At 36.6% G+C, this 12,738-nt stretch overlaps 1 protein-coding gene across 13 annotated transcripts in view; it reads right to left on the reverse strand.

Annotated features, from left to right (window-relative positions):
- The window catches only part of EEA1 (early endosome antigen 1), a 345,249-nt gene that overhangs the window by 114,924 nt on the left and 217,587 nt on the right, over positions 1-12,738 (reverse strand). For 2 of the 13 annotated variants that reach the window (XM_049884043.1, XM_049884042.1), the window contains exon 2: positions 8,509-8,601. The exons of 10 other annotated variants lie outside the window; for them this stretch is intronic. In XM_049884043.1, the coding sequence (XP_049740000.1) occupies positions 8,509-8,601 (93 nt within the window). Of the gene's footprint in view, positions 1-8,508; positions 8,602-10,734; positions 10,839-12,738 lie in introns of those variants that run through there. One more of the 13 variants, XM_049884046.1, reaches the window with a different exon arrangement.

The raw sequence follows: 12,738 nt of genomic DNA on the forward strand, positions 1-12,738 counted from the left end.
GACTTCCTTAAGATATAACCTGATATCTGACAAGTTTAATAACCTTATTCAATAAGTACTTATGGATTATAATTTCAACCATTGTAATAGTCCTGTGGCAAATATAAAGTGGTAAAATACAGTCTCAGACTTCAAAAAACTGACAAAGCAAAATGTATATCAAAAAATACCACTTTCCATGAAACTAAGTTAATGATTAACCAGATAGCATCAAAGCTTATATTGTGTGGGTATCTGATCGCAAAATTAATTAGCAAACCAAAGGCTAAAACAGCTTTAGCCTCAATTGTCTACTGGTTCGAAAGAAAATTCTTTACTCAACTTCTACGTCCTTCAAATTGTCAGTAGTATTTGAAATATTACATATTATTTCAGCATCAATAACCCAGTATGGGAGCCCTGGTGGCAGAGTGGTTAAGAGGTCAGCTGCTAACCAAAAGGTTGGCAGTTTAAACCTATCAGCTGCTCCTTGGAAACCCTATGGGGCAGTTCTACTACGTCCTATAGGGTTGCTATGAGTCGGAACCAACTTCAGGGCACCTAACAACAACAATGCAGTACACCATCAGAAATTTGTTTCAACTTTACTCCTTAAATTATTTACTTTAAAAAGTTTCTGTGGCCAATAAAGCAGTAGTTCCCCACATGTCAAAACACACACACATTTACCCACATGTGCGCGTGCACACACACCCCAGGGGCTTTGAGAAGGCCTTATTCCAAGGTGTTACTATTAAAAGATATTACCAGATGTCAATTCTGAAAACAATATCACAATCCCCCCAATCCAAAAGAATATCCTCATGCAATCTACTCTGCAGGAGCCTTTCATACTCTAAATAGTATTTAGGTGGACTGGTTAAATCAAAGATATTAGTTAGCAAGAATGTGGTGAAGATATTACCAGTTACAATTCTGCTAATTCAAGGTAACAAGAAATACAACTGTTTTGCTTTCATCAAGTATACTACAATTCTAAAATGCTCCTTTATTACAGATACAAAAAGAAAATGGAATGCAGAAGGTGAAGGGACATCCCTACCTATATCCCAAATACAACAAATCTAAAACTGAACTTATTCCTCAGAGCTCCCTTTCTCACCACCATCCATCTTTCACCCAAGCTAGACACCTAAGAGTTATGCTAAACTACTCCATCTGTCTCATTTCTAATAAAACACTAAGCCTACACATTTTACCTTCCCACAACCCTCATTTCACCTGCCCATGTTCAGACTCTCTGAATGAGTACTTAAAGGATGTTCCATCTTTAGTTCTAGACACAAATTCTAGATAGTAAGAAATCCCTTTTCTATTTTATCAAAATTATCTTCTAGGGGACTGAAGTTGCCAGATAGGTAACTTTCAGAGAAGAAGTGTTAATAAACACTAAAAATAGCCAGCTGCATTTACATCTCTTAATCATCCTAAATTTCTCATCAACTTTCAAAAAAAAAAAAAAAAAGATCATTTAAGATTAAAAGGAATAAATTCCTTATTCTTAGAATTCAATTATCTGTACTTTTTTCCCAAGTTCCCTCATGTTGAATTAACCATTGCACTCTTTTGCTTCCACCTTATCAGGCAACTAATATCTACCATAGAAACTTCCTAGGATAGAGGTCAGATTTTATTAATCTTTTTATCTCCTTCACTTAGCAAAATGCCTTGCACATGAGAGGTACTCCGTAAATTAATTAAATAAGCGAGTGTTTGTAGGATAGTTTTCTTATACACAAAACTGACTCACAGAAAAAAGTAAGAGTCTTATTTTTTGGTCTTTCACAGTAAAAACATTTCCACTCTTCTATAAGATTTGTGATAGAATTACAAGGAGTTCTGTTTCTCTTTGTTTTTAGTATATCATAGTGATTCTCGAAGGAAAACAACATATCAGGATTATCTGAGAGAATTTTTCCACCCTAAAAATGGGCAACACTTCCTGCCATTAGCTCCTACCCCAGCCTTAGATATTCAGCAGCCCCACAGTACTGATAAATACTAATAATCATTACTTGGGTGACCCACTGATACCGATGAGAGTGTCATTCTGTCACCTCCTTCAGGTCTGGGCAAGTTAAAACAAAGATTGAGACACTAGAAAATTCAGGTTCTGATGCTGTGTATTTTTCCCAAGTGAAGATGGTAAAAAAAGTATTTTACATGCAAAAGGTATTTGAACCTAAAGCATTTTATATATTCAGGAATAAAACATTAACTAAAAAATAAAGGTGTAACATAAATTTTCAAATCCAATACTATCATTTACTTCATAATTCAAATTTGATGACAAAATTTATGTAAAAATATTAACTTAAACTTTTGTATATATTTACAAATTCACAAACAGCCAGCTGCAAACAGTAAGAGAAACCAAGCAGACTTCCCAAGAGCCTTTTTTCCTTATTGAACTTTCTTTAAAGCATGCATAATTAAAGCGATCCATATTCCCTTGTAGCATAAAAAGTTCAGCAACACCCAGGCAAGGAAAAACAAAGATATTTTAAGCAACCCACAACCAAGCTACTAAAACAAATTACACAGGACCCACAGTAACACTGGAGTCATTAAGGAGTTCCTGTCCTCCTGTTTCATTTTCAGCATGCACTTTCTGGTCATGCTCCAACAAATCAATAGCAGTTATACAACTTTTCAGACATAATGGACAGATGAAACCCTGTGAAATAACAACTTTTAGGAGGATATATATAAAAAATTATTTATAGAACAAAATATAAGTCTAGGCAATGAAAATCAATACACAACAAAAAATAGTATATCTATTTTATTATACATAAGGAAAATTTTCAAATAGTAGCTACACAAAAGGTGAAAGGTTTAAAGTGCCATTGTTAGCTGCCATCAAATTGATTCTGACATGTAGCTACCCTATGTGTGCACAGTAGAACTGCCATTGTTTGATAATTTCCTCATTCTGTTGGGTCACCTTTCTTTGGAATATGCACAAATATGAATCTCTTCCAGTCAGTTGGCCAGGTAGCTGTCTTCCAAATTTCTTGATATAGATGAGTGAGCACCTCCAGCACTGCATCCATTTGTTGAAACATCTCAATTGGTATTGTCGAATCTTTGCTAGTGCCTTCAATGCAGCTTGGACTTCTTATTTCAATACCATTGGTTCTTCACCATATGATACCTCCTGAAATGTTGGAACATGAACCAATCTTTTCGATAACAATGACTCCGTGTATTTCTTTCATCTGGTTTTGATGCTTCCTGCATCATTCCATATTTTGCCCACAGAATCCTTCAAAACTGAAACCCAAGGCTTGAATTTTTTCTTCATTTCTTTCAGCTGGAGAAATGCCAACCATGTTCTCCCTTTTGGTTTTCTAACTCCAGATCTTTGCACATTTCATTACAATATTTTACTTTGTCTTCTCAAGCTGTCCTTTGAAATTTTCTGTTCAGCTCTTTTACTTCATCATTTCTTCCATTTGCTTTAGCTACTCTATGTTCAAGAGCAAGTTTCAAAGTTTCTTCTGACATCCATTTTGGTCTTTACTTTCTTTTTGTCTTTTTAATGACCTTTTGCTTTCTTCATGTATGATGTCCTTAATGTCATCCAACAACTCCTCTGGCCTCTGGTCATTAGTGTTCAATAAGTCAAATCTATTCTTGAGATGGTCTCCAAATTCAGGTCGGATATACTCAAGGTCGTATTTTAGCTCTGGTGGCCTTGTTTTAACTTTCTTCAGCTTCAGCTTTAACTTGCATATGAGCAATTCATGGTCTGTTCCGTAGTTCATCATGATGAACATGATGCCATTCCTCTTCAATTTGTCATTCCCAGCATAGTAGATCATATCATATGATTGTTCAATTCAAATGGCCAATTTCAGCTCATTAATGCCTAAGCTCTATTGAAGGCATTAGCGAAAAACAAGGCTCTGGGAATTAAGAGACTACTAATTGAGATGTTTAGGATATCGATCTTGATGTTTTCCATTTCATTTTTGACAACTTCCAATTTTCCTACATCCATACTTAGTACACTCCGATTATTAATGGATGTTTGCAGCTGTTTCTTCTCATTTGGAGTTGCACCACATCAGCAAATGAAGGTCCCGAAAGCTTGCCTCCATCCATGTCATTAAGGTTTACTCTACTTTGAGGAGGCAGCTTTTCTCCAGTTGTCTTTTAAGTGCCTTCCAACATGAGAGGCTCATTTTCCGGCACTGTGTCAGACAATATTCTGCTGCTATTCATAAAGTTTTTAGTTGAAATATTGAAATTATATTTACAGTAAGGGATGGAGAGATATAATTCAGTATTTCAAGTAAAATTTCTGCCTAGTGACAATGTGGGAAGTACTGCCATAGGCTTGAAGAGCTAGAAAAGGGGTAAAAAAATACTGTTAGCATTAACAACATTAAGGAACTGAGAGGCTTAGATGTTCCTTAGGTCACCAAAGTCATTTAGGATAATAGCAAGGAAGGAGAAAGAGACAGCAAACAAGGTTCCAAAATGAAAGCAGATACAAGGTACAGATTAAGAGCTAGGTTTGAGTTTTGTTACAGACTGAACTGTATCCCCCAAATATATGAGTTGTAAATGTGAACCACTATACCCATACCTATGGATGTAATTGCATTTGGGAATAGGGTTTTCTTTGTTTTGTTACTGAGATCATATCAGTGTCGGGTGTACCTTAAATCACCTATAGGATATAAAAGAGCAGATTAGGCACAGAACAGAGCAGACACAGGGGGAAGATCGACACTATCTGCAGACAACGGAGACCGGTCTACAAGCCCAGGACCTCTAAGGATCTCTGGCCAGAGAAGCTGAGGCAAAGATTTTCTACCAGAGCCAACACAGAGAGAGCCTTCTCCTAGAGACATGGCTTGGAATTGGAACTTCTAAATCGTGAGAAAATAAATTTATTTCTGTTAACCTACCCACTCACATTATTTCTGTTACAGCAACACTAAGAAACCAAGATAGGCTTGAATACCAGAAACCTTACCTTTACTACCGGTGTGACCTCAACTTGCTCCGTTAAGTTGGGTAACAAGAACACTACCTCATATGGATATCGTGAAACTTAAATGAGATAATACATGCAAAGTGCATATCATAGTGTCCGCCACAAAGTAAGCATTCAGTAAATGGTAACTATCATTAATATCATTATTCCTTTTGTTAAAAGCCCTTAAAGGAGATTTTCCAAGAGACGAAGGTGAGAATGTGATTTCTTTTTTTTAAAGTTATGAAACGGGCTGCGTTCCAGGCCACTAAAGTCCCATGTGCTAGAAGCATGGAATACTACTTCTTTAAAATAATGGATCATTGCATTTTTGCCACCGCAGCTTTACACTGCCTTTCACTTTACTCTTGTATCTTAACTAAGTTTCCACATACAGTCATCCAATCATTCATTCAAAAAGTATTTACTGAACTGTAATTACAATGTTCTAGCTGTTAAGCTATGTGCTGAGAACACAACAGTAAAGAACGTAAAGCCCCCCCACCCTCAAGAAGCTTAAAGCACAGTGGAAAAGTCACAAAACAAAATTGATAATTACGTTTTGCACCTTATTAATCAGAAAATAAGGAGCTCTGGTGGTGCAGTGGTTAAGCACTCAGCTGCTAACCAAGAGGTTGTCAGTTCAACCCCAGCAGCAGATATGTGGGAGAAAGATGTGGCGGTCTGCTTCCATAAAGACTTCCAGCCTTGAAAACCTATGTGACAGTTCTACCCTGTCCTTTAGGGTCACTATGAGTTGGAATCGACTTGACAGGAATTTTTTCTCTTTTGGGGGGGCATCAGAAAATACTATTAATCTCCCTTCAAAATGTATCCAAAATCCAACTATTTCTCAGTACCCCCACTGTTAGCAGGAGTGCCTGGGTGATCTAAACAGTTAACATACTTAGCTGCTATCCAATAGGTTAAAGATTCAAGTCCATCCAGAGGCATCTGGGAAGAAATGCCTGGTGATCTACTTCTGGAAAATCAGACATTGAAAACCCTAAGACAAACGTGGTCACCGTGAGTCGGAACTGATTCAGCAGCAACAGGCTGGTCCACTGATACCACCCTACACAAGTCACCATCACCTCATATATAAACCAAAACCAATCCCATTGTCATCGACTCGATTCTGACTCATAGTAACCCTCAGGGTAGAACTGCCCCATACAGCTTCCAAAGCTATAAACTTCACAGAAGCAGACTGCCACATCTTTCTCCCATGGAGCAGATGGTGAGTTCAAACTACCGATCTTTCAGTTAGCAGCCGGGCACTTCACCACCAGCACTCCTTACCTCATACACAGAACACTGCGATAGCTTCTTAACAATCTCCCTGTTCTGTCCTTACCCTACTAACAGTCTATTTTCAACACAGCAGCCTAAGTGCATCCTGTAAAAATATAAATCAACCTTTGTCACTTCCCTGTTCAGAACTATCCAATGGCTTCCCATCTCACGAAGAGTAAAAACTTAAGTCTGTACAAAAGCCACTATCTGAGCTGGGCTCACTCGTCTCTCACTCACGGTGGTAGAGCCACAGTGACTTCCTGGCTGCTCTTGCAACATGGCAGGCATGCTCCCACGACAAAGACTTCGCACTTGTTGTTTCATATGCCTGGAACACACTTGCCCTAGTAATCCACATGACTCATTCCCTCACTTCCTTTGGCTTTTTCTGAGCTGTCGCCTTCTCAGAGAAGTCTTTCCTGACATCTCTATTTAAAATCACAACCACCCAAAACACACCTTCTATTTCCCTTTCTTTGCTTTATTTTTCTCAATAACATCAACTGTCTACGACTGTACATTTTTATTATGTTGTGTGTGTTTGTGTGTGTGTGTGTGCGTTTGCCCGTTTCTACCCACTAGAATGTAACCTCCACCAGGCTAAGGATTCTTGACTGTTTTATTGACTGCTGTATCTATGGCATCCAAAACAATGTCTGGCACACAATAAATACTTGATAAATGAATGAATTTCAGAATAATAATCATTACCAAAGGAATACAAAATATGGTTCCAAGAGACACATGAGCAAAGCATCTATCCCAGATGTGAGTCAGAAAAGTTTACTGGAAAAAGTAGTACCTGCAATAAGACTTAAATGACAATCAGATGCTACCCAAGCAAAAAGATAAAAGGAAGAGCAGGTAAGACATAGGGATCAGAATATGCAAAAGCTCAGAAATAAGAAAAAAACTTGACACACTATAAAAGCAAGAGTTCAATATGCCTGGATCAAAGAGAATAAAGAGGACTATGAGGATAAGTTAAGCTAGAGGTAACACATACACACACATACAACCTTCTAGAACATGCTAAAGAGTTTGGATCTTATTCTAAGGGAAACTGGAAGCCTTTACCTAATGTAGATTTTGACCAGGAAAATGCCATTATCGAGTCCTGATTTTAAAAAAAAAAAAAAATTTTTTTAATAGATTCAAATGGAGGAGGATAGAGACAGGAACTGACTGACACTGGAGAAAAAGAGGGCAGTGACATTAATCTATGTGAGGGTTAATGGCTGATGGCAGTCTGACCTAAGGCATTATCAATAAGCATGGATGGAGATTATTTCTCAGGTACTTTAGACAGAAAAACTTCTGTAAGGTTGTGATAACTGACCTGAAATTTATAGGATTTTTAAAGAAAGGAGCCAGCCAGAGAAGACTTTTCCAGGCAGAGAAAACAAGTAAAAAGACTCCAAACTAGAGTCTTCTTGTTTAATGAAGAAAAAGAAGGCCAGAGTGCCCAAAGTCTAGTGAGCAAGTGGAAGCTAAATTGAAATGACATCTGTCAGGTAGGTAGAATAATCCAGAGCTCAAGAGAAAGAATTGATCTTTGATTGGAAAAGGGACCTGTCTTCCATGTAGTAACGTAAAAAGGAGAATAAAGATGCAAGTACAGCTTTTAGGTAAACATGCATCTGATGGTTCCTACTTTCTCAATGACATAAAACATGACCGAGGGAAGGTGAAAGGAGAGTAATGGACATGGAATATTTGAGGATAGAGAACAGCGTACAAAATAACTATCTCAGAGAGCAGAAAAATGATCCTCCTAAAAAAAAAAAAAAAAGACTTCATAAATACTTTAGCATTTATAAAATCCTTTATAAATAGTAAAGATAAAAGTTCTTAAAAATTTGTTTAAAAAGACAAGAAATAATATATTTTATAGATAACCTAATTTTTCACTAGCCCAGTAGTTCATCACAGTACACACAAATAACTAGATACTGACTAACCAGTAATTCTTTATGAATGGCCTAAAAAAAATCTTCATTAAGTTGGTAATAGCATTAAAGACAAAATTGACTATATTATTTTATAACCTTAATATTAACTTTCTCACAATTAAGCGACTATGATTCAAAAGTCACATTCCAATCTGTAAGTCTTATGAAAACTTTTCCTATGAAAGACAAGTTTAAGTTTTCAATTGTTACTCCAAATATTTACTATTTTCCCTTAAATTGAATTTTACTGCCAAATTTTTATTTTCATACCTCTGAAGAACTTTCATTATTGACATCCACTGTGTTTACAAGAGTTCCTGACGAATCTAAATCAGAACCTTGAGAGCCAACTCTCCCAGGAGTCTGAAACACAAACAGAAGGAAAAAAATAATAAAAATTAAAGCAGATATTTACGATATATTCAGAAACCATTTAATAACTTAAAAAGCAATAAGAGCTAACCAAACACATACGCAGATGTCTTCACAAGAGTAACAAAGAGTACTAGTAGCTCTCCTTTACTGAAGACTCTACCTAACACTCTATCAAGATCCCTATATGCATTCTCTCCTTGTTAGTCCTGAATAAAAAGTTCAATCCACTTTCACAAAACATTTCATTTAATCATCATGACACCTCTAAGAGAGGTAGGGCAAATGTTATCTCTATTTATAGATGAGGAAACAGATTCAAAAGGGGTGATTTGCTCAAGATCCTACTGTTAAATGTCAGAAAGAAGCAGAACTAAAATGCTTATTTCCCAATTCCTCTTGCGTTGCTATCTCTGCTACTCAAGCTAATCTGCAATGATTTGAGGGATGCTAAAAAGACAAACACAGCCCAAACTATAAACATAATGACACTATAAGTGTCATTCATTCATCTATCACCTATGCCAACCATTACCAGTTTGTCTCCAATACTTGATACTCCACCATCAAAAACAGATTTTTTAGAAGTTGTTGTTGTTAGTTGCCATCGAGTAGATTCTAACTCATAGCGACCCCATGTGTGCAGAGTAGAACTGTGCTCTGTAGGGTCTGTAAGGCTGTGACCTTTCAGAAACAGTAGAGATCTTTTTTTACCTGCAACATTTTCCATCACAGTATCATTCATTAACACCCACATATCAACTTAACTGAATTGGAAATCTGGTAAAACACTGGGTAAAAACACAAATTCAGAGCACATTGACTGAGTAAATAATCCTCATCACTAATATATATGGTAGATACTATCATTATTCCCATTTACACAAGAGAGAACTGAGGCATACTAAGCACCTTGCCCAAAGTCACAGGGCTAATAAACCGAAGAAAGGATGAAATTAGCCAGAACAGTCTGGCTCTTAATTACTAACTCATACTGCTTCTCTGCTAGGCATCTCCACTGAGATACACCTCAAGCATCCAAGATCAGAACAACTCACTAAACATTTGCCTAAACCAGCAACATCCTAAACACTACTATTAAATAATAAATATAAATGGCACATAAGGGCGAATTGTTACTACTCTGAAATTTCTAGCAATAGTTATAAAAACTGAATAGCAAAATGAAAAAACATACATACTACGATTGCAATTATGAATATAAACTATTTATACAAGAAAAAACATTGAAAGGAAATATTCAAAAATGCAAATAATGATTTCTGTAGCGAGACAGAATTATGGGTGTTTTGGTTTTAGTTTCTCAGTTTTTCTTTGTGCTACCTTTTTTCCAGAATTTACTAATATCATTGAATTATTTTTATATTAAGATTTTTTTCTAATATTAAAGATAAGCATTCTTCCCCAAACTGGATAATCCAAATTCCTTTTACATTTCCCCCAAATCCAACTTTTGAACATATCCGGAGCACATCTTTACTGTGTTCAGTTAATGTCCACAAAATCCCCACATTTTAAGCATAAGTCAGCTATCCTCCTCAAATTTAAAAAAAAAAAAAGATCCATATTCTTTCCTAAAATGGTACACCAGAAACATAAATTTATCCATTAATAAAGAAAAGCCAGCTACCTGGATTTAACAATACACTTATGGAGGCAGCAAAAACTGAACGGTGAAAAAGTTTGAGAAGAGTTTTTAAATTTTAAATGGGATATAAAGAATCATTATATACAATTAAAAATTAGTTTTAAGCCATTAACATTTCAAGTGTTACACCACCACAATGGTTTTAAAAACTAGTCACCACATCCCCAAAGGCACTGGAAATAAAAACTATACCTTACCTCCAAAGAACTACATTTCCCCCATTTCTATATCCTTTATTTTTCCAGAGTCCAGGTAACTTCACCTGAGATTCACCTTGCCTGGCAAGAAAGACCAATTCAAAATATTGTGCTTCTATTCTACATAATTGTATTACCACCACCAAAAGCATTCTTCCTCAAATCTGCTTGAAACAATCCCAGTAAAGAGGCATAAGTAAGCTCAGGAGGCATGGGGTTAGAAAAAGGAAAAACAACAGGGAAACCATCATATAATACCGGTTTTTGATGTCCTCAGTTTTTGCTAAATTGTCTGAGAACTTTTTGTTCTGTTCTTAAGGCACAAAAATTCCATTACTTCCATGAGAAGACCAATTATAGGAACGTTAAGCCTGAGGAAACAATAAAAAGAATTCTAACTTTTTCACTTATAAAAATTTTATTTTGCAAACACAATGCTATAAGAATAATTTCTGAAATTTTAAAGCAATAGGAAGATAAATATAAAGTTACGCTTTTATAAATTATTACATAAATTTAGATCTCTTTTACAGTAACAAAAAAAGTACCTAATACATTCATTTTGTTTAATAATTTTTTCAATATTTATTCATCTTCCATGGAGTACCTAGCATTCTGCAAGGTCCTGGATGCCAAATGCAGCCTATTTTGGCACGAAGACAGTGTGAGAGAAACATGGACCATGCCTTCAGGTAGACTATAGCCTGGCTGAGGAAACTAATGTATATAAAAACAGGTAGGAAACAACTTGAAAAATACTAAATGCTGAATTGAGCATGTACATTAACCTTGCTCTTTCACCCAGCTCCTGGGAGGTAATCTCTAAACTCTTGGAATGTCCTGCCTGAGGAGAGTTTCTTTGGTTACCTAGAGACCTTGGGCCACACCAGATAGTAGTCTATGCTAGCTATATTATTTATGGTGGCTAGTTTTTTTTTTTTTTTTTAGTCTTAGGTCAGGAGGTATCAGCTCACCAACTGGAGGGGCTAGAGACTATGATCAGTCACATGGTAGTCTAAGTGATCCAACCACAATGAAAACGCTGGACACCAAGGCTCAGATGAGGTTGGCAATACTTCATGGGTACTGTCTCACACCGGCACTGGGAGGAGTAGGTACCATCTGCACAACTCCACTACGAGAGGACAAATGGAAGCTCCATGCTTGGAATTCTCATGCACCCTGTCTTATGCACCTCTTCCCTTGGCTGATTTCAATCTGTAGCCTTTCACTGTAAGAAACTGCAACCACAACTATAAAAGCTTTCAGTGAGTTCTGTGGCTCCTGGCAAATTACTGAACCTGAGGGCAGTCATGGGAATCTCTGATTATGTAAGCGTGGTTGTAGGGACCCCCTAACTTTGCAGAGGGATTCTGAATGCAATTAAAAATCTGAGAGAGAAAAGATCAATGCCAGTTTGGGATAAGTGAAAGAAAAATGTATTCCTTAAAGGAAAAGTTAAATTTAAACAGAATGGCAGTCATTCCAACTAGATGGAAAAAACAGAAAATGTATAAAAGCAGCACAGAAATAAGAACACTGTATTTAAAGAAAAATGAGTAAGTCTGACAAAATATTACCTACCTCTGCACCAATCATAAATTAATGACAGATAAAAAATTAAATATTAAAAAAGCAGAAAAAGATACGTTATCTCCATGGGCAAAAAAATAAAACACACAGAGCGTACAGGGCTCTAGTACCGAAAACAGGAAGAGGCCACCACTTTCTTAGAGTTGTGTTGCTGTTATGTGCCATCAGGTCGATTTTCAACTCATAGTGACCCTACGTGACAGAGCAGAACTGCTCCTCAAGGTTTTCTAGGCTGTAATCTTTACAGGAACAGATCGCCAGGCCTTTTTTCCCACAGAACTGCTGGGTAGATTTGAACCACCAACCTTTCAGTTAGCAGCTGAGCACTTAGCAATTATCCCACCAGGGCCCTTCTTAAAAGTTCCAAAAACCCACTGCTGTCGAGTTGATTTTGACTCATAGCAACCCTACAGGACACAGCAGAACTGCCCCATAAAGTTTCCAAGGAGGGCCTGGTGGATTCAAACTGCCAAACTTTTGATTAGCAGCTTTAGCCCTTAACCACTACACCACCAGAGTTTCCATAAAACAAAACAAACACCTAGTAGCACAGAAGAAACAAATACTTTATAGATAAATAATAATAATGTTTGTCTAATATATGGTGATATAGTCAGATTTGAGTCAAGGCTTCCAAATACTCAACATTTCTGCCCCTCAACCTCTAAA

The sequence above is a fragment of the Elephas maximus genome, chromosome 4, assembly GCF_024166365.1.
Source record: "Elephas maximus indicus isolate mEleMax1 chromosome 4, mEleMax1 primary haplotype, whole genome shotgun sequence".
In the NCBI taxonomy this organism is placed as follows: Eukaryota; Metazoa; Chordata; class Mammalia; order Proboscidea; family Elephantidae; genus Elephas; species Elephas maximus.